Here is a 21,740-nt window from a genome sequence, read left to right as displayed (position 1 = left end):
TAATTAAATAGGGAACTATACAGTATTTCAGAGCTGCAGCAATGACTATTGTTGTTGCATAGGACTGCAGTAAGACATACTCCCAAAAGCGCATGGTGAAAATTTGCAGCCTTAGTTTTAACTAGAGATTCATTTTCTGTATCCTCCCCTCTCCCCTCAACTTTGGCATAAGACAAGCTGCAGCCCACAACATCGGGAGGGCAGCACATTGCCTAGCCCTGGCTACCATGGCATGCAAATTAGCCCAATGAGGCCCTGGAGGATGAATGAAGTGTTTCTAGAAATGGCACACATGAATAAAATACGTGAGTTATTTCAAGAGGAGTTTTAGCATAGCTGCCAAGTTTTCCCTTTTCTCATGAGGAAGCCTATTCAGCATAAGGGAATTTCCCTTTAAAAAAAGGGATAACTTGGCAGCTATGGTTTTAGGGGAAATGTGAGTTCAAACTGAGAAATATATTGGATTTACATTAGAAACAGACACACAAACATTCCTTGAAAGGGCTGATTCACCCCACCCTAGGGAGATGTGTGTGTGGTGGATAGGAATTGCATTTCTGGATCTAAGATCAATCCATTCCATCATTCTGTCTCCAGCAGAGATCAGCAAGACACCCCTTGGAAATTCATATGCAGGCCATAGCAGCGATATCCATCCTGTTGCTTGGCCATCACATTGTAAGTAACCAGAGGTATATGCTTTCAAATACGGAGGCTTGATTTCAGCTCCAATTTCCCCCCAGCATGTGATAAACTCATGTGTGTAAGGGGGGGGGGACACACACAACATGCAAATGTGTGCACTGATAACCTGACAGTTTGCTGTTGCTCTTAAGGAATACAGTGGTGCCTCGCTTAACGAATGCCCTGCTTAACGAAATTTCCGCTTGACGAAAGGATTTCTCGAGCGGAGGTTGCCTCGCTAGACGAATCCGTTTTATGAAAAATTCATCTAGTGAATCGCGGTTTCCCATAGGAATGCATTGAAATTCAATTAATGCGTTCCTACGGGTAAAAAAAAAATTAAAAAAAAATTCAATGCATTCCTATGGGATTCACTAGACAAATTTTTCGTTATAAGAAAAGACCCGTGGAACGAATTAAATTCGCCTAGCGAGGCACCACTGTACAGCTTTGGAAGGGGCTGTCATTTTGAGCAGAGAAGTGTACTAAGAAGGCCCACAACCTCTTTCCCCAGGTCAAAGTGCCCTTCAGTTTGGCCTTTTCTTCCACATGGTTTTAAATTAGGGCGGGGAATCTGTGGCCTTCCAGATGTTGATTGGAACATGGCCAGGGATGATGGGAGATGCAGTCTAGCAACATCTGTAAGGCATCCAGGAAGCCAGTGGGTGGAATGGGGAAATACTGGGCACAGTCCCCCTTCATCACCCCTTCTCTGCCCACAGTCATATCCAATGGAAACAGCTTTTCCTTAGCCAAGGAGAAAGGCTGCCAGGCTGCCAATGCACTCCTAGGCATGTAAGATGTGGTTTGGGCCTGAGGCTACTTCAGGTCAGCTGAAGGAGGAAGAAGGGCAAGGGATAACAATAACTTGGAGGGGCAGTTTGCAAAGATGCAAACACTCCAGAGATGGACATAACTCTACAAGGACATATCCACATCATACATTTAAAGCAGATTTAACACACGTTCTCCTCCACACAACAGTGAATCTTGGGAACCACAGTTTGCTAATGGTGCTGGGAGTTGTAGCTCAGTGAGGGGTAAACTACAGTTCCCAGGGATCTCTGCAGGAAGCCATGTGCTTCAAATGTACGCTGTGGATTCATCTAGTACAAGTCTACAATGCTCTCTCTATACGGAGAGAGAGAGAGAGAGAGAGAGAGAGAGGGAGAGAGAGATTGTCTTTAAAAAATAAATCCCTCCCCTATAGGCTAGCACAATAATTCCTAACTATGATAAAGTTCAGCAACAAAAGGTTAGGCAATTCTCAGCTCATACATAAATTTTGACTGTCGTGAACTACTGCTGTTTCCCGAGTGTCAAAACCTGGTAAATTCCTTAATGAATTTATTTGTGTTATTTCAACATTTTACCCCCTCTCAAAAATCAAGAAATTAAAAACACCTCTCTTCGGCTATGTCCGAAGTAAGAGGAAGAACATGCAAGTGGTAGGTCCTCTGCGTGGGGAACACGGAGAAATGCTATTGGGTGACAGAGAAAAGGTGGAACACCTACTTTGCCTCTGTCTTCACCCAAAAGGAAAGTGATGCCCAACCTGGTGATAACAGAATAAATGATGTAAGGAGGGAGCTGAAGCCCAAGATAAGAAAAGAGGTAGTAAGGGAACACCTAGCTACTTTAAATGAATTCAAATCTCCAGGGCCTGATGAGCTGAATCCAAGGGTACTAAAGGAGCTTGCGGGTGTAATTTCACAGCCTTTGTCTATTATCTTTGAGAATTCTTGGAGAACAGGTGAGGTCCCTACAGACTGGAGGTGGGCAAATGTTGTCCCCATCTTCAAAGGGGGGGGGAGGAAGACCCAGGTAACTATCGACCAGTGAGCTTGACATTGATACTGGGGAAGGTCCAAGAACAGATAATTCTACAGTCGGTCTTGTGAGCATTTAGAAAAGGATACTGTGTTACTAAGACCCAGCATGGGTTTCTCAAAAATACGTCATGCCAGTCCAATCTGATTTCTTTTCTTTCTTTCTTTTTGATGGAATTACAAACTTGGTGGATGAGGGAAATGCTGTGATCATAGTGTATCTTGATTAAGTAAGGCTTTTGACGAAGTCCCCCATGATATTCTCGCGAGAAAACTGGTAAAATGTGGGTTAAACGAGGTAACTGTTAGGTGGGTTGGTAGCTGGTTGACTGAACAAACCCAAAGAGTTCCCGTTTTGGTTCCCCGTCATCCTGGAAAAAAGAGACGAGTGGGGTGCTGCAGTGTTCTGTCCTGGGCCCATTGTTGTTCAATGTCTTTATAAATGACTTGAATGAAGGAATTGAGGGGATGTTCATCAAATTTGCAGATGACAGTAAACTGGGAGGGGTAGCTAATGCCCCAGAAGACAAAATAAGTATTCAAAATGACCTTAACAGATTGGAGAACTGGGTGCAAGCTAACAAAATGAATTTCAATAGGGACAAATGTAAGGTTCTGCACTTAGGCAGGAAGAACCAGATGCACAAATATAAGATGGGGGACATCTGGCTTTCTAGCTGTACATGTGAAATGGATCTAGGTGTCTTGGTGGACATGAGTCTTAACATGAGTCTGCAGTATGATGCAGCAGCAAAAAAAACTAATGCTATTCTAGGCTGCATCAACAGAAGTATAGTGTCCAGATCAAAGGAAGTAATATTACCACTCTATTCTGCCTTAGTCAGACCACACTTGGAATACTGTGTCCAATTCTGGGCACCACAATTTAAGAAGGATGTTGACAAGCTGGAACATGTGCAGAAGAGGGCAAGCAAGATGATCAAGGATCTGGAAACCAAGCATTATGAGGAGCGCTTGAAGGAGCTGGGTATGTTTATCCTGGATAAAAGGAGACTGGGAGGAGATAGGATAGGCATCTCCAAATATAGAAGACGGAACAAGCTTGTTTTCTCCTGGTCTGGAGGGTAGGACTCGAACCAATGACTTCAAGTTATAAGAAAGAAGATTCCGACTAACTTTCTGACAGTAAGAGCTGTTCAGCAGTGGAACAGACTCCTACAAGTAGTGGTGGACTCTCCTTCCTTGGAGGTTTTTAAACAGAAGTTGGATGGCCATCTGCCACAGGCGCTTTAGCTGAGATTCCTGCATTACAGGGGGTTGGACTAGATGACCCTGGGGGGTCCCTTCCAACTCTAAGATTCTATGATTCCATGAAACCTGGCTCATACCACAAGTTCATTCATCTTAAGAATCCAGGCATTTGCTTTGTTCTCTGCTAATTCTTACCTTAAAATAAAATTTCAAAAAACGAGTTCTCTACCCCCCTCCCTTTCTAACTTTAATGATCCCACACATACTAAAATGGTACATTATTTAAAGACTGGCTGATTAAGGTCTGAAATGCTTCAGAGGCATCTAGAAAGCTCAAGGCTCCTTTGTTATTAAAGAGCTAATCTTTCCTGAAAGGAACTCAGCAAAGAAAGCCATTTCACTCTTCCCCACCTTAAAATATTCCACATTGGCCAGGCCTCCAACGAAGTACCGGTTTGGAGGGAAATGTTTTGTAAATAACGCCTGTGATTACAAACTTCACTTCTTTCTGAATTGCGAGGGATGTTTCCTAAGCATCTTAAAACTAGCTACAAAGCCTACGGTTTTTGACAGAAAGGGGATGTTCCAGGAGCCACTGATACCTGTTAAGACTTCCCTCTCCATTAACTCTTCAAGTTCTGTTCCTCTGCCACATGGAATGCTGAGAGGGTTGTGTGGACTCTCAGGCCCCCAATGCAATAAACGTTTAAAAGAGTAAGAACATAGGAGGAGCCCGCTGGATCAGGCCAATGGCCCTCTAATCCAGTGGCCAATGAGATGCCCATGGGAAACTGACAAGCAGGATCCAAGCACAAGAGCACTCTCCCCTCCTGACAGGCCTTGAAAGGAGATCTTCCAATGGAGCTACACCCTTGAAACAACAGTTCCCGGGTTCCTAGTTATCCATGCTTTTAGAATCCTGACTCCAGTTCCTGAAACTGCATCGGATTTATGTCAAATCAGAAATATTTTATCCATCCTTCGAAAAATAGAATAGAATATTGCACTCTTGGCAAACTTTGGTCAATGAACTGCAGTGTAATGGCTAAAAGACTATAAATCAGGAATCTCCAGGTAGGACTGGGAGAGACACTAGTCTGAAACCCTGGAGAGTTTCTGCCAGACGATACTGATCTTGATGGACCAAAGGTCTCATCTCTGAAACATAAAGGCAGATTTTTATGTTCCTAAATTCAACATATAGTTAAGACAGTCTCAGCTCTTTATTTGCAATATGGGAATAATTATACTGACCTTCTTTACAGGGACGTTTTAGGGATTACAACGTAGTATATACCGGTAAGTGCCCTGAACACTCTGGCAACAATACCCTAGTATACTAGTCTGTGTAGAAATAAGTTCCATTGAGTTCATTGATACTTACTCCCAGGAAAGGAATGAAATCTTTAAAAAAAATCAGTATATAAGATATATTAGAGGAGCAGGGCTTAATATTAGCTGTGACATGCTGGTGCCAGCTCCTTTTAGAAATCAGTGCTCTAGTCACTTATAAATGAATCACAATGATTAACTGATCAATGTTTTCAGCTCTTCCAATTTGTAATCATACGCACGATGCAATCTGTGGGCATGTTGCAACATTCATTATTCTCTCAAGACGTAATAAAACTTGGAGAGCTTGTTGAATGCCGGGTTACTTCTTTGTGTTAAGAGAGAGAATGCTAGAGGAAGAAAAGGAAGCCAAACAATGTCTCAGCAGGACAGACATCTCAGAAGGATTTTTTTTTTAAAAAAATGTGTGTATTGTGCAACTGCTAAGCGTCTCATTATTCTTCAGCAAAAAACCCTTGGTATTCATTCCTAGCAACACTGCATTAGGCACTTAATCAGGATCATACTTCTAGCACAAAGGCATGTGTACTTACAACTAAGCAAACCTGCTCAGGACTAGGAATCATCATGGAGAGAGAAAATTAATTCTTCCCCTCCCCTGCCACACCAGTCCTTTTCTCTAAATACGGTGCTGCAATTCTCGCTCATCTTTTGACGCAAGGGTGCCACTGTTATCATTACTAAGCTGCTTTCTACTGAGTCAGCACAGCCCTTATCATGGAAAAAGGGTGGATTTCCAATTACTGGGGAGGTCTGTGCTTCCACGAAGCTGGATTACAAGCCCCTTGCCCCTTTAGCTGCTTCTCATATATACGTACGGCCTCAGTGTGAATGGGGTGGACAGCGAAGAAGAGGGCCGTGACGAAAGCCAGGCGGCTGTCCTTGAAGACGGCTTTGTCACAAGTGTACATCAGCACAAGGGTCACCAGGCAGTGCAGGACTACATTCACGGCGTGGAAGTAGAAGGGGTTCATCCCAGCCAACAATACGTTCAGCCTGTTTTAAAAAAGAAAGAAAGCAAAACCAGAACAGCAATAAGACACCGAGCAGGAAACAGGAGTTTCGGGGAAGACAGAATATTAATTGACACACATATTAAAGACGGCTTCAAATGAAGTCCACAGAAGTGACCACCGTATAAATATTTTACTGCCTGGTGGTCACACATACACCATGCCTCTGGGACAGAGCAGGAGGTATTTGCAAGCCTGGCTGCAGGTTGCACATGTTATGCTGGTTTCGCATCCCCTTTGGTTTCTGCATAGATGGAAGTGAACGGAAAGAGCTCATCAATGTACCAGGTCACTGGAGAAACCAAATCGCAGCAGGCAAGGCTTTGCAAATTTAGTCAGGAGATGGTGGTCACTGCTGGGTGGGGACAGGACAGGGTGGGGGGAGGCTGAGAGCAGGCACAAGAGCCTAGGGCTTAAGGGCTGGCAATTCACTCTCTCCATCCAGTTGCCAGAAAAGTTAAGACAAAAGTCAAGAAGCTGTTATTTCCCCTTACTGGCTGCTTTGCAGATTTTTAAGAACCACCATCTGATTTCCCCAAATCCTTATTCATTGGTTACCATTTCTACAGTAGCTGCCCTTCAGTACAGTACTGCTGCTGCCAGGGCAGCAAGACAGTTGGTGTAACAATTAAACACAGGCTTCAAACAGAATTTTGTGTGTGATTAAAACTGGAGTTTTGTGTGTGATTAAAACTGGAGGGCAATTAAACAAAAGGGGGAGGGGGGAATCATGGCAGAATGAAAGCTAAGAGGGCTAGCAGAGGTTTAAAGTGCTGGAAAAATAAAAAATAAAAATCTCCAGGCAGCTCTGGAAAGACCTAAGGATGGTACCTGCTCTCAGGAGCAGTGATGGGACTTTCATCAGGAAAGGGGGTTTTGCAATGCAGGGCGAGGTGTTCAGGGGCTGGCTTCCTACCGTTAACCATGATTAACAGAGAGGATGAGTAATGTCTGCCCTGCTCCAAAAAGGCATTGGTCTATCAATTAAAATATATCTACGAGGTAGGCTGAGGTAAGGCAATTCCAATAATGTGATTACTAACAGCCTTGTACACAGAATGTATCAGGAATTCTAAGAAACCAGAAAAGCAGTGCGATTTTGAAACCAGTGGTTAATATCAGTGCTGTTTTGAGAGGTTCAGTCTGCTATATCTTGATTCAAGATGGTGTCCAATGGTATCCAAGCATAGACTTGGTGTTATAGAGGTGGGCCTTTCCGCCAGCGACATACAAGAGGCTCCATCTGTTAGTGGCATTCCAGGGATGTTCACTTGCTCTCTCAACCTGAGTCCCCCACTTTAATCACTGTGTTGTTTTAATGAGATTATTGTCTTGCATATTTTACAACAACAATGGTTTTTATTATACGGTCACAGATCCAATTTAAAAACTGCATGTTTTAATTATAGCAGATAATATTTCAAATGTTTTTTTGTAATCATTTTTATACTTTTAAACCTCTTAGAAACTTATTCTGGCATTACAGTGGTACCTCCGGTTACAAACTTAATTCGTTGCAGGAGCTCTGTATGTAACTCGAAACCACTCATAACATGAGGCGAGCTTTCACTAATGGCGCCTCCCACTGCTGCCACACTGCCGGTGCGCGAGTTCCACTTGCATCCTGGGGCAAAGTTCGCAACAAGAGGCATCTACGGTACTTCCGGGTTAGAGGTGCTCGTAACCCACAGCGTTCGCAAGGAGGACAGTACGTAACACAAGGTTCCACTGTAAAGGATATATTCACTAATTAATTAATAATATAAGTATAGTGTTATCCCCACGCTGCTACGGCTGCTCAGAACAGTAATAATACTGGTCTTCTGATCAAGTGGCGGGAGTCTACAGACCACCGTCTCCTAGCATGACAACATTTCACATGCCTGCTAAGAATGAGAATCCACCCTGGAAGTTACTGCAATATAAGAGGAGTATAGCCACTGGGTTGGTGTATCAATTCCAAAACCATTTTACGATCGCACCTCTTGGGAAGGTTATTTTCTGCTACGCAGCAGTGTATAGTAGGATTTCATCCATGGTTAGCTACACAACCCCACCATCAGTAAAGATGCAGGAAGAGGCAGAAGTCACCTAATTCTGCTCAGCAGGTTATTGCCAGTGTATGGATCATTGACAATGACAGACTTTTTACTCCACAGCATTGTAGCACTTACCTTAAACCAGCAGTGGCATTTTGCTGCAAGAATTTCATTTGTGCTACTTTTCTCTACTGAAAGTAGGAATCATTACAATATAATATGCAGTGTGTGCGTGCGCACATGCGAACACACACACACAGTTAATTTATGGCTGTGCACCTGCAGTCCTTAATTAAAAACTCTGAAATAACAATAAAGTTCCCTAGAACATCTGGTATTGGGGGGGGGAGTGCGGCACTCCTATCGTTATTCTTAAGAATCTGTACTGGATAAAGGGACAGCTTCATGGTGCCCAGAAGACAGGGCCATTGCACCCCAAATATTTATACCCCATCTTTTTCCCTAATGGGACTCAAGGCATGAAAATGGATGAAAAAGAAAAAAACAATCATTAAAAAACAATTAAACATCGTCAGAGGTAAAACTATTTATCTAAATATTAAAACCATCCAAATAAAAACAGCACGGCACCAGCCCTTTCATTAAAAGCAGCCATTTACCAAAAGCCTGTTGGAACAAAAAAGTCTTCACCTGTTGGCAGAAGGTCAAGGACAGGCATCCCCAAACTGCGGCCCTCCAGATGTTTTGGCCTACAACTCCCATGATCCCTAGCTAAGAGGACCAGTGATCAGGGATTATGGGAATTGTAGTCCAAAACATCTGGAGGGCCAAAGTTTGGGGATGCCTGGTCAAGGAGAAAACCAGTCTAGCTTCCCCAGGGAGGGTGTTCCAAATGTCCATTAACCACAGCTTGCTTACGTGCCTTTGGTTCTTTAAGGGCAACCCTGAGACTAAAGGAGAGCTACCCTCTGGACTACCGGTTGTTGGAAGGAAGAAGCCAGATGTGCCCTGGTTGTGGGTAGGCTATGATTGGTGGGCCAATGCCCCATTCACTCTAATGCAGAAGCCCCCACCAATTGTGATGTAGTGTTGGGCCTCCACAGAGCCAGCCAGCAACTCCTTACAATGCAAATTGCCACGCACACACACACACACACAAAAACCCATATGCACAAGACTAACATCTGCATATTTCCCTCTGCTACAGGGAATATTCTTGGGAAGTACGGATGTCTATCTCTCATCCAGGTTTTGTGTGGGATTTGTTTGTTTGGAATGGGGGGGGGAGAATGTTTGTTTCAAGCATCCAATATTAGGAGGCAAAATCTCAGAGTCTCTAGGTTGATACAGGCACTTTGCTATAGCAGCTGAAATACACCCCCCTGTTTTCCATCCTCCATAACCACATGTCCATCTGGGATAGCTCAGTCGGTAGAGCATGAGGCTCTTCATCTCAGGGTCATGAGCTCGAGTCCCACATTGTGCAAAAAGATACCTGCATTGCAGGAGGGTTGGACTAGATGACCCTCATGGTCCCTTCCAACTCTACAATTCTATGATTCAATGTCCTCTTTCAAGGCTTCAAATATATGGTTAAACTCCTAACTAGATGCAAACGTAAGATTAAAGACCTTCACTGTAGGAAGGTCTTTTTGCTAGATCCCTTAAAATGAACTGTTAATGCAAAGATGGGGAACCTAGATGTTGTGGGATTTCACTGCATGACCAGTGCTCAGGGATGATGGGAGGGGGAGGGGAGCAGGTTTCCCATTCCTGTTCTAATACATCTCAGTTTCAAAAAGAGAGTGGAGATGAAGTAAAAAAAATACGAGAGAGACGTGTTTTGCAATCTTACAAAACCAAATTCTATCTACGCTACATTTGTCAACAGTTCTGAGAACTGGTAGGAAAGGCGAGGTGCCACTTTGCTTGTAGAAACAAGTTTTAAAAAAACAGGAAAAAATAATCCCATCTATTAAGCTGCCTAATGGGCAAATAACACATTATCCCAATTATATTAATGCACAGTTCAAAGCTTATTACAGTACTCAAAACCATATGCAGCTGCTTCTCTTGGATATTCAACGGATGTAACTAAGGTCTAGTTCCCATGTCTAGTTCCCAGATTGTTGATTCTGTTCACAACCAGTTGGCAAAGTCTGCTTTTATGGAGAAAAGGTGCAAAATGTTGGATAATGTGCAGCCTGGTAAAGATGCTTCTCTAGGCGGCCTGCCAATGCAAAAAAGCAGAGGCTCCAAGTGGGAGGATACAGGAGGAAGCAACCCAAAATGGATTAAGACTGGCTGATTGTGGGCGCTTCCAAATTGCCAGTGCTTTGCCAGAGGGATTCAAGCTCATACCAAGACATTTAGGTTTCAGCAATTAAAAGGGATTAAAGTGCTCTGCTACCCACCCTAGCACAACAAATCCACTTTAAAAAAGAAACTGAGTCTTTGCTGTTAGGAAAGTGACGGGGAATTGCATTGAATAGAGTGTGCATAGAGCGTGTGAACAAATGATTAACAGGGAGACATATAAACACCCCAAAAGCTTTCATCACGTTGTGACTCATCTCAAGAAAGCCATTCTTTCTTCCATGATCCCTCCCAGGCCTGAAATGTTCAGAAAGGGCCAAAAACACACAATACTGTTGCCATTTTTGTAATACACAAATAAAACTGGTCTTAAAGATAAATTATCCAAAGCATCTTTGCAGATACGGCTATCCTGAACAGCACAGCTTGAACTATCCCCCCCCCCCGAATTATTTATCTGTAATAGATTTAAAAGAAACAAACAAACAAAAAACTTTTATGCTGTCTCCAGGACTTTATATGCTAGACATTTGTATAATTTGTATGATTTAGTAAGAATATTTTATGTCAATGTAAAATTTGATACCTGTTATGGAAATGGGGGAGTTATTATATAATGTATCTGTTATGTATAAAAACCAGTCTTCTTTTTTTAAAGGACTCATTGAAACAGACTATCATCAACCACTGAAATAGATGATGAATGTGTAAATGATAGGTCAACCAAATGATCCTTGCAGAGATAAGGCAAGCTCCCCCCACTTCGTCCCAATTCATTTACAATGTTACTGTGGCATTTGTGTGCTTCGTTTATTTTATTGATTGCAGACAGGGAATTTGGTGCAAATGCTGCATCATGCTGCTAACCAGAACTACAAAGGTGTTACTCTGACAGTACAAGGGGAAATGGTCACAGGAACAGAAAGAAGTACACCATGTACTTAAAAAAATAATAATCCTAACACATTTTTGGCAGGATTAAGAGGTCTGGCGGGATGCCAGAAATAGAGAATCAATCTGGTGCATTTTTAAAAGAGAGAGAGAAACCCAGCTACATAGTGCAAGGGGATTGTTTATATTTCTCCTTGCACTGTGTACTGCAACCCAAATAATCTGACAATTCCCTAAACACAGAAAGAACCCAAGGAAGCAGCAACAAAAAGTCCCAGTTCCCTCTTCGCTCTCACTCAGTTATCTCCCTCTGCTCCTCAGTGTATCCTTGGCACGGCTGTCAACTACTGGAAAGTCCCTGCTACTGACTTCCATCAAATCCAAGATGCCAACCAAACCAAGGAAGATGCTGGGCTGGTTTTCTCCAACCTGGTGACTCTCCAGGTGTTTTTGACTACAACTCCCATCAGCCCCAGTCAGCATGAGGGCCGATGGGAGTTGTAGTCCAAAGCACCTGGAGGGAGGGTATCAGTTTGCAGAAAAGAGTTAGGCACTCCATGATCACATGCTGCTTACATCTAAGTGCCCCTGCAGTGCACGGCGTCCCACTGTCTTGCACCAGCACACCTCTGGCAGATCGCGCAGCCACATCTAGCAGTCATGCAGGTACAAGTGCACAGCTCAAGACCTTGTGCAATGCATATGGGTAGGGATCTGGTGAGGGACCCGCTCAATGAATCTGTCAACACTGTGCTCCCAGAGAACATGTATTAGCCCAGGGGTCCCCAAACTACGGCACGGGGGCCGGATGCGGCCCAATCACCTTCTAAATCCGGCCCGCGGACGGTCCAGGAATCAGCATGTTTTTACATGAGTAGAATGTGTCCTTTTATTTAAAATGCATCTCTGGGTTATTTGTGGGGCATAGGAATTCGTTCATTTATTTTTTTTCAAAATATAGTCCTGCCCTCCACAAGGTCTGAGGGACAGTGGACCGGCTCCCCGCTGAAAAAGTCTGCTGACCCCTGTATTAGTCAGTACCAAACTGGCTACCATGGGAACAATAGCATAGAGCTGGGGAATAGAACCTGGTGCCCTCAAGATGTTCCTGACTACAATTCCCATAATTACTGACCATTCATCATACTGGGTGAGGCTGATGGTAGCTGTTCTCCAGAACATCTGGAGAGCACCCGGTTGCCAATGTTTGGCGCAGAAACTCCATAATTGCACCCAAGCCAACAGCATGACAAAACGATTCTTATCTCATTATACATGATCAAGCTTTCCTTAGCACCTCAGCCCTTGCTTCCCCCCCCCTGCAAGACCAATTGCAGTCATTAACAGTCCTTAACAGTCATCTACAGGTTTACCACTCCTATCAGCCCATCACCCCCACCCTCTGAATATACATAAGGGTCTGGTTTCTTCTGTTTCAGTGTATCTGATGAAGTGTGCATGAACACGAAAGCTCATACCTGTACCAAAATTAAAACTTAGTTGGTCTTTAAGGTGCTACTGAAGGAATTTTTTTTATTTTATTCAATATGAAATAGCCCAAGAACAAGAATAGCCTATGGGAAAACACTGGGGATCCAAGAAGGGTCGAGGTTCACTCACAGATCACATGTAGGAACAAACTGCAACAGGACAGGTTGGAGAGGCAGATCACAACTAGACCCTTGTTTTTCATAAAAGACCACACCCATTTCTGGAGCAGATGATGGCGTAGCCCCAGACTGCACAAGCGCTACTGCTTTTCCCAACTCAAAGCATAGCAGCAAATAATCACCAGTACATCAAAGTCAAAATACACCGAGCAATCATAGAGAAGCTTTGCCCAACCTTGTGCCTTCCAGGTGTTTTGGGCTCAGTCCCAGACAGCACAGCCAAGAGTCAAGGATGATGGGAGCTACAATCCAACAACATCTGGAGGTCATCTGGCTGGAGAACTTTGTAGGGGCCCCATACAGCCAAGTACAACTCATCACAAATACAATGAATACGAGAGAGAGCACTAAGCACTTGATCCATAGACACAGATTGCTGAAGACTCCTGTATTACCGAGTCACAAAGCAAGCAGATGAGCCAAGCAATAGAAAAGGAAGTTGCGTTTATTTACTTACCACAGTTCTATGCCACCCATTATTTATTTACTACATTTGTATACCACCCACACAGCTAAGATTTCTAGGGTGTTTACAGAGAATTAAAAATGGAAAAGGCAATCCAATCGACAACAAAAACACTTAGACCTGCTATGAAATAAATCTCAGCCGCAAAACCCATCTACAAGCAGCATAATCGCGCAGCCAAAACAATTTAAAACCAGCAGAAATCTTAGTAAAGTGGGGTAGATGTACCCCCTGCAATGAAAAGGCATTCACCTGGTGCAGAGAAGGGCAAGTAAGTCTCACTGGGGAAGGCAGCCTAGAAGTGGGGTGCCACCACAAAAAAGGCCCTATCCCTACTAACCACTCATCTAACCTCACTAGATAAAAGGGGCTTCTGATGACAATCTCAAAACTCAAGCCAGTTTATGATCCTTTGAGTAACCTGGGCCCAAGCAACTTGAAAAAAGAGAAAGTATGGGACTGCCAATCATAGAACTGTAGAGTTGAAAGGGGCACCAAGGGTCATCTAGTCCAACCCGGCAACCTTTTGTCCAACGTGGGGCTGGAATCCACAACCTTGAAATCAATTCTCATTCTCTACCAACTGAGCTATACCTAGATATCAGCTATCCCTGATATTCTCTCTTCTAAAAGGTAAACTCCTATGTATCTGGAAAGGGGACATGGGAGACCGACTAGGTGAGCACACATCCAATGAGAGAGAGAGAAAAGGAGCACAGGCTAAACGTGGTGGTAGATCAGGGATGGGGAGCCTGTGGCCCTCTCCCATCAGCCTCAACCAGCATGGCAAATGATCAGGGACGATGGGACTTGTAGTCCACCAACATCTGGAGAAGGACAGGTTCTCCATCTCTGGGATAGAGACACAAGGCTGTGCTGCTTCACCAGGGGGGAAAGACCATTCACGTCTCCTTCATCCATAATCCAGTAGGTTCTACCAATTAACTTGCACCCTGCCAAGACTTTCTAATAGCATGCAAGCACCCATCTTGTGCTCCCAGGAGTGAAGCAGGTCTTCTGACAAGCATCAAGGAGACAGCAAAGCAGAGCTATTGCTGCAGCACTGAACCACTGAGCAGTTGGAAGATGCCATGTGATGCTGTCACCCACTGTATTCAACAAAAGCCTTAAGTGATGCAGCTGTGTCACTCTCCCTGGGGCAATGCGGAATGCAAGATGCAGAAAGCCCAGAACACATTTCTGAGCAAGCTAAACAGCAAGACAGAATTCCAATGGAAAAGAAAAATCAGCCTTGGGACACCTACCTCAATAACCCACCCAAGGCAGGCTTTATTAAATTTTAAAATTTAATAAGCCACCCTTCCAGAGCACAAATCTCCCCCCAAAATGACATACAATGGAGTTAACACTTCCAGAGTGGGAAGCCAGATACTGAAGCCGCTCCCTCTCCCCATATGCCTCATGGCCCATGCAGCACACTCAGCAGCTAGGAAGGGGAAGGGCTGCAGCTCTGGGGTAGAGCATCTGCTTTGCCTGCTGAAGGTCCCAGCATCAATCCTCAGCATCTCCATGTGAGGCTAGGAATGTCCCTTGTCTGAAGCCCTGGAGAACCATTGCCAGTCAGTGGACACACTGGTACAACTCAGTATAAGGCAAGTTCCTATGAAGGAATCCAAATCAAGTGCCAGTTGTGTCCACGAAGAGGAAGAGGAAGCTGCCATATAACAAGTCAAGCTGGAGGTAGCAAGGCATAAATCTAGGAGCTTCAGCATGCGAACCCAATGTTGTCCTACAGAGCTGGTGTCTCTTTCCCATTGTCCCTCCCAAACTAGGCTACATAGCCAGACGCCCAGAGACCCAAAGCGTCGAACAAAAAAAGGGTGATCCAGGAAACAGGGCATGACCTCAGCCAAGTCCACAGCAGGCTGCAAAGATACCACTGGCCAAGCTGAATGAGACTGATGGGAGTTGGCAACCAACAACATATTGGGAGTGAGGGGTCCTCCCTCCCTGCTGTAAGGGCACTAGAGCTCCCAGTGCAGGTGGAAGGAATCCTCAGCATCAGTAGCAGGTAAACCTCTGCCTTTGACCCTAGAACAGGGTGGTCCAAGGTGTGGCCCTTGAGGCCTTTTTTTGGTAGCCCTCAGCAACATTTGACACCCCCTCAGTCCTTATACTGCCTTCCCAAAGTTGGGTGAGTGAGGCACTGGGCTTTTGGAAGGAGGCCAGAGAGCTCTGACAGGGTCCTAGAGTTGCTCCGTCTCCTTCCCAAGGCCCAGTTAGGGCTTTTGCAGCTTTGGGGTGGAGGTGGGAGGGCTGGAGCATGTGTCAAATTTTGGCCTCGCTCCCGCCGCCCCACCCAACATGCCACAAAGCAGTGTGCAGCCTGCAGGTTCCGTGTCAAAGCTTTTGTGCAGCCTACTTGGTATGAAAAGTTGGGCTGCCCTGCCCTAGAGAGTCACTGCCAGTCAAAGGAGACAAGACAGGGCTAGACCAATATGCAGACCTAGCCTGGTATAAGGCAGTTTTCTGTCTCTCAAATGCTACTGAGTGGGAGACCTAGAGTCTGAACTTACCACTCACTGAAACAATTTGCAAGTGCAGTTAAGAATGGAGGCAGCAGGCAAAAACAAAAGTTAAAAGAGTGCTAATAATCCTATGTGCGACTTGCACTGATTAATTATTCACTTATGTATTAAAATATGTATGGGCCATTTGTTGTAGTTTATGCATCTAAATGTTGTTGTTGTTTTTTTAACATTAATAAATATGGGAAAACAGTCTGATCTAGCTTATGTCAGATTCCAGTTAACATCCCACTTTTTGACTGGCTCAGTGGCAGAACACCTGCTTTGCATGCAGAAGTCTCAGGTTCAATCCCTGGGATCTCCAGGTAGACCTGGGAAGTGCTGCCAGTCAGTGTAGACAATATTGACCTAGATGGACTAATGATCTCACATGGTATAAGGGCAGCTTCCTATGTTCCTTACAGACCAAGCGTCAACCGCAGGGAGGTACTAAAGCTGAAGAAAAGAGACTCAGAGGCCAAGACGAAAGAAAGGCAAATCAGTTAGCTTGAGACGTTTTTCATCCCAGGCATACAGCCATATAGATCAATGGAAAGGGGAGAGCACTGAGGCTGCATAAACTTCTGGCCATGGGTGTAGACAGGGGGGGGCAGGAGGGGGCAGCTGCCCCCCCCCCTAGAAGCAAAAAATTATTGTATTTTACAGACCATAACCAATACTTTGCCCCTCCAAAAACTGAAGTGGAAAGGGCTTTGCTTTAGCAAGAGCAGCTCTCCACTTGCTGGGGGCGGGAACACAGCTGTAACAAAAACACATCAAATAAATAAAGCAAAGTGGCTACCAGTACTTAAGCAGTTAAGACAATGGAGCAGAATATCCCTTCAGGCAAGGTCCACCCTATTCACCCTATTGTTATTCAGTGGGAGTTGTTAATGGGCATTCAGGGATCGCATTAACAGTTCTATTGGCGATTTAATGAGGGTGCAGAGGATTCAATTTGACTAAGGTGGCCCTGCAAGGCTAAAAGGAAGTGAATAAGAAGGGGGGGGCTGTAGCTTTGATAGACACAGTGATGTTTATAAAAAGCATTGGTGTTCCAGTCTGCCCCTCCTCCTGCATCTGTATACTGTAAATCAGGGGTGGCCACCTCCCAAGAGACTCTGATCTACTCACAGAGTTAAAAACTGGGAGTGATCTACCCCCTTTTGGGGGGTTCAGGTCAAAGCTGTTGAGTTTTTTTAAGGAAGGGAAGCCCTGTTTTGGGGGGTTTAGGTCAAACTTGTTGAGCTTCTTTTAGGAGGGAGGGAGGCCCATTTTTGTTTAGGGCTTCAGGTCATAGTTCAGCTTTTTTTAGGGAGGAGGAAAAATTTGGGTGAGCTTTTTTTAGGGGTGCCAGTGATCTAGCAGTGATCTACCACAGACATCCAGTGATCTACTGGTAGATCACAATCTACCTGTTGGACGTGCCTGCTGTAAATCAAGCAGAGAGAAAGCTGCTTACAAGGCTCCTGTACAGATGTACCGGTATCTTCCTCTTGCTGCAGAGTTCTAGCATCACAGCGTCACCCAGAGGCACCCACAAATGTGAGTTATCCCTCTCTCTATTTCTTCCTTCCTTTCCTCCCTCTTCCATCCTCAATAAAATACTGGGGGGGGCAGATAAGCCCCACATAGAAAGCCCATCAACATGGGGGGAGGACTCTTTAAAATACAGTATTTACCAGTAATTTCTTTTTTGGGGGGGAGGCACCTAGGCCTCTAGGAGTTGGCTGCTATGCCTAGGACAATTCAAGAAAGCAGAATCATGCATATGCTATGGTAATATATCAATAGAATCATGGAATTGTAGTCGGAAGGGACCACAAGGGTCATCTAGTCCAACCCCCTGCAATGCAGGAATTTTCCCCCAATGTGGGGCTTGAACCCACAACATGGTTGAAATATTACGCTGATATGCAGCAACATCTCGGAGCCATCGAGACTGCGGCCCTGTCTTGCCTCGCCCTCGCCTGCCCTGCCACCCCCTCTCCCCTGCCCGACCCTCCCATCCTCTTGCTGCAGAGTTCCAGCTTCACAGCATCACCCAGAGGCACCCACAAATATGAGGTATCCCTCTCTCTATTATTCCTTCCTTCCCTCCCTCTTCCATCCTTAATAAAATACTGGGGGGGGGGCAGATAAGCCCCACATAGAAAGCCCATCAAAATCGGGGGGGTGTGACTCTTTCAAATACGGTATTTACCAGTAATTGGGGGGGGGGAGGCACCTAGGCCTCTAGGATTTGGCTGCTATGCCTAGGAGTAGGACAATTCAAGAAAGCAGAATGATGCATATGCTATGGTAATATATCAATGGAATCATAGAATTGTAGTCAGAAGGGACCACAAGGGTCATCTAGTCCAACCCCCTGCAATGCAGGATTTTTCCCCCAAGGTGGGGCTTGAACCCACAACATGGTTGAAATATTATGCTGATATGCAGCAACGCCTCGGAGCTGTCGTGACTGCGGCCGTGCCTTCCCTCGCCCTCACCCGCCCTGCCACCCCCTCTCGCCTGCCCGACCCTCCCATCCTCTTGCTGCAGAGTTCCAGCTTCACAGCATCACCCAGAGGCACCCACAAATATGAGTTATCCCTCTCTCTATTTCTTCCTTCCTTCCCTCCCTCTTCCATTCTTAATAAAATATTGGGGGGGGGCAGATAAGCCCCACATAGAAAGCCCATCAACATGGGGGGGATGACTCTTTCACATACGGTATTTACTAGTATTTGGGGGGGGGGAGGCACCTAGGCCTCTAGGAGTTGGCTGCTATGCCTAGGAGTAGGACAATTCAAGAAAGCAGAATGATGCATATGCTATGGCAATATATCAATAGAATCATAGAATTGTAGTCGGAAGGGACCACAAGGGTCATCTAGTCCAACCCCCTGCAATGCAGGAATTTTTTCCTAAGGTGGGGCTTGAACCCACAACATGGTTGAAATATTATGCTGATATGCAGCAACGCCTCGGAGCCGCCGTGACTGCGGCCGTGCCTTGCCTTGCCCTCGCCCACCCTGTCACCCCCTCTTGCCTGCCCGACCCTCCCGTCCTCTCCAGCCAAGCAGGGTAGCCGCCGCCGTTGCCAGCCCCAGAAGCACAAGGTGGCCGCTGCCGCCGCTGCCGCCACCACAATGTCGTCAGGCCAGCTGGCCCTGTAGCCCCGCCCACGTTCCCACTTTGTGGCCCCGCCCCTGAATGATCATGGCTTGCCCCCCCCTAGTTTTGATCCTGGCTACGCCCTTGCTTCTGGCATTAAACCCCAGAGGGGGAGCCACCCCAAAGGAAAAAAAAGCCTGGGGGTAAAAGCAGGGAAAGCATCAGCAACCAAGAATATATTTACAACCAGTTAGGAAACCCTTCCTGGCTCAGGAGTGAGGCTGGAATTTGTAGCTTTGCATAGCTAAAGTTCACCCAGCAACCAAGAAAGCATCTTATCCCCACAGGGAAAGGCTGAACCACGTTCTAAACCTGCTCCAGTGGAGGCTAAGAGGAGCAAATAACTGGCTCAGAAGGAATACCAGCCATAGGGATGTTTCCAATACTAATCCTACTCAGAGTAGGCCTACCTGTGTTACTGGAAAGGGCCAACTAGGATTCATATTTTCAGTGAATCTGCTCTGTGTAGGGCTAGCACTGGATACAAACCCTGGCCAGCACCACAGGAAATGCTTGGAAAGGCAGAGCACAAACAACTTTCCAGCAGAGTTTATGGCCTAGGATTCAGCTAGGAAAGTTGCCAGAACTAGCCGTGGGAATGACTGCTGCACCAGGGGGCAAGGACTGTACTCAAATGAGCCTGGGGGAAAGAAGAATTCAAAGAGGTGAATCACAGAATCAAGACAACCACAGAGATGGAAAGGGCCCCGAGGGTCATCCAACCAGAGGTGGTAAGATGGACACAGGAACATTTACTACCTGAGCGAAAAACTACATGCACACACAGCACCCCTGTGGTTCTTTGCTCTATCCCAAAACAGAAGAGATAATTCATCAGTGTTCTTCAACTCCCCTTCCTCCCTATATTCTCACCCACTGGCAACGTTTTTTAAATCTAAGTTCCTCAGGGAAGGGACTCATTTTCCCGCTCCCGGTAGAGTCCATTCAGCATTGCCTGCCCTGTGATGTAACAGTAAGAGTTAAGCAGCCATATCCTTTCCCGTGAAACTGTCAACCCCTACGGAGTTAGGACTACTACTCCCCACCCGACTTTCAAAAGTAGCTTCCTCTACTGTGGGAGGCTTTCACTTCTCCCCAACTGCCTCCCACAGTCTGGGGCGCAATGGAGACGTAGAAAGGGCTGGTTTGGCGAGAAGCGCGCCCGCTCCCCATGGCATGTGCAGAGTGCTTTTGCATCACCCGGGAGGCCAGGTTCGCGGCTCCCGGCTCCTCGCCGCTGCGCGGTTTTATGGAAGAAGGGCATCCGCTCCGCGCCCACTTACTTGAAGGTGAGGACGCAGAGCGGGCGGTAGGACTTGTGGCTGGTGTTCTCGGCCATGCCCTTGCCCCAGAAGTCGTTCCCGAAGGCGGCCGCCAAGGGGGCCGCCGCCCGCGCGTCCGGGTTGTTGACGATCGCCCACACGTCGTCGTGCACGAACTCGCCGCGCAGGGAGTTCAGGTAGCAGAGAGCCGCCAGCAGCGCCGCGCCCGCCCCGGCTCCCCAGCGCCCGGCCCGGGCAGCCCGGCGCGGAGGCGCCTGCGGCTGGCGCAGAGGCGCTCGTGACTCCCTGCTGCTCCGGCCGCCGCCTCCCGCTGCCGCCGCCCCCATCCCGCTGCCGGGCTAGCTGCCTTCTTCCTGCGCAGCAGCGGCGGCGGCGGCGGCGTCGAGGCATCCCCAGCTCAGCGCCTCCTCGCCTTCCCTCCACGCCGGCATGGCGCCAGAGGAGAGCAGCCGCGAGCCGGAGCAGGCGGCGTCGGCGCTGCTGCTGCTGCTGCTGCTGCTGCTTCGGAGGCTGCCCGCTCGCGTTCTGCCGCTGCTCCGCCGGCCCAGCTGCAAATAAACAGCTGCCGCCTCCCCTCGCCATCCCTCCCTCCCTCTCTCCGTCCCTCCCCCGCAGCACGCATGCTCCCTCCAGCCGGGGAGGCTTCCCTCCCCCGCCCGCCCAGAAGCTGGGTTCTCCTGGTGGGGTGGAAGGTGGAGGGAACAGTCCTCTCCCTCCCGCGCATAGGTGCAGGTCCCTGGGGTCCTGGGTGCCCGAGCACCCGCAAAATTCCCCATGAAGGGGCCGAACACCCACAAATTTCGCCACCAGGGCCATGCACGCTGCATGGCACCCACGGTTGCCGTGCCAAGCTGGCACTTTTGCTCCCGTGCACCCTGTATGGCCAGCCACATGCACCCCCCTCCCGCTCAAGCCCAGGGTTTGTTTCTGTCTGTGGTGCGCTCCCCGCCCCAATTTCTTTCCATCAAGCGTTCCTTCGCTGGTGAATTAGCTCAAACAGGGCAATGCAAGCAATAAAATAATAATAATAATAATAATAATAATAATAATAATAATAATAATAATAATCTGCATTAGTTTATAAGTAATTGTTTTCTCAAGGAAATGAATGGGATGTTCCAGGATGCTGATTCCCAAATGTCAGCTTTTCTTGTTGACTTTTGGTTCCCCCTTTCCCCTCTAATGAAAGGAATGACAGCACACTCTCAAAGAACATCCAAAGAGTTCTGCTAGGTTGGGCCAGTGGCCTAACTGGTCCAGCATCCTCTTCTCGCAGTGGCCAACCAAGATGCCTTTGGGAAGCAGGCGAGCAGGACCCAGGTCAACAGCACTCGCC

At 46.6% G+C, this 21,740-nt stretch overlaps 1 protein-coding gene across 2 annotated transcripts in view; it reads right to left on the bottom strand.

Annotated features, from left to right (window-relative positions):
* TMTC1 (transmembrane O-mannosyltransferase targeting cadherins 1) overlaps window positions 1-20,866 on the bottom strand; it is a 145,887-nt gene extending 125,021 nt beyond the window's left edge. The window contains exons 1-2 of one of the 2 annotated variants that reach the window (XM_060279968.2): window positions 20,405-20,866; window positions 5,897-6,074 (exon numbers count right to left, since the gene is read on the bottom strand). In XM_060279968.2, the coding sequence (XP_060135951.1) occupies window positions 5,897-6,074; window positions 20,405-20,730 (504 nt within the window). In that variant the 5' untranslated portion in view covers window positions 20,731-20,866. The remainder of the gene's footprint in view (window positions 1-5,896; window positions 6,075-20,404) is intronic. The other variant, XM_035126789.3, reaches the window with a different exon arrangement.
* Between the last annotated feature and the right edge of the window lie 874 nt (window positions 20,867-21,740).

The sequence above is a fragment of the Zootoca vivipara genome, chromosome 9, assembly GCF_965207765.1.
Source record: "Zootoca vivipara chromosome 9, rZooViv2.hap1.1, whole genome shotgun sequence".
Lineage (NCBI taxonomy): Eukaryota > Metazoa > Chordata > Lepidosauria > Squamata > Lacertidae > Zootoca > Zootoca vivipara.
This window is presented reverse-complemented; position numbering and strand designations above follow the sequence as displayed.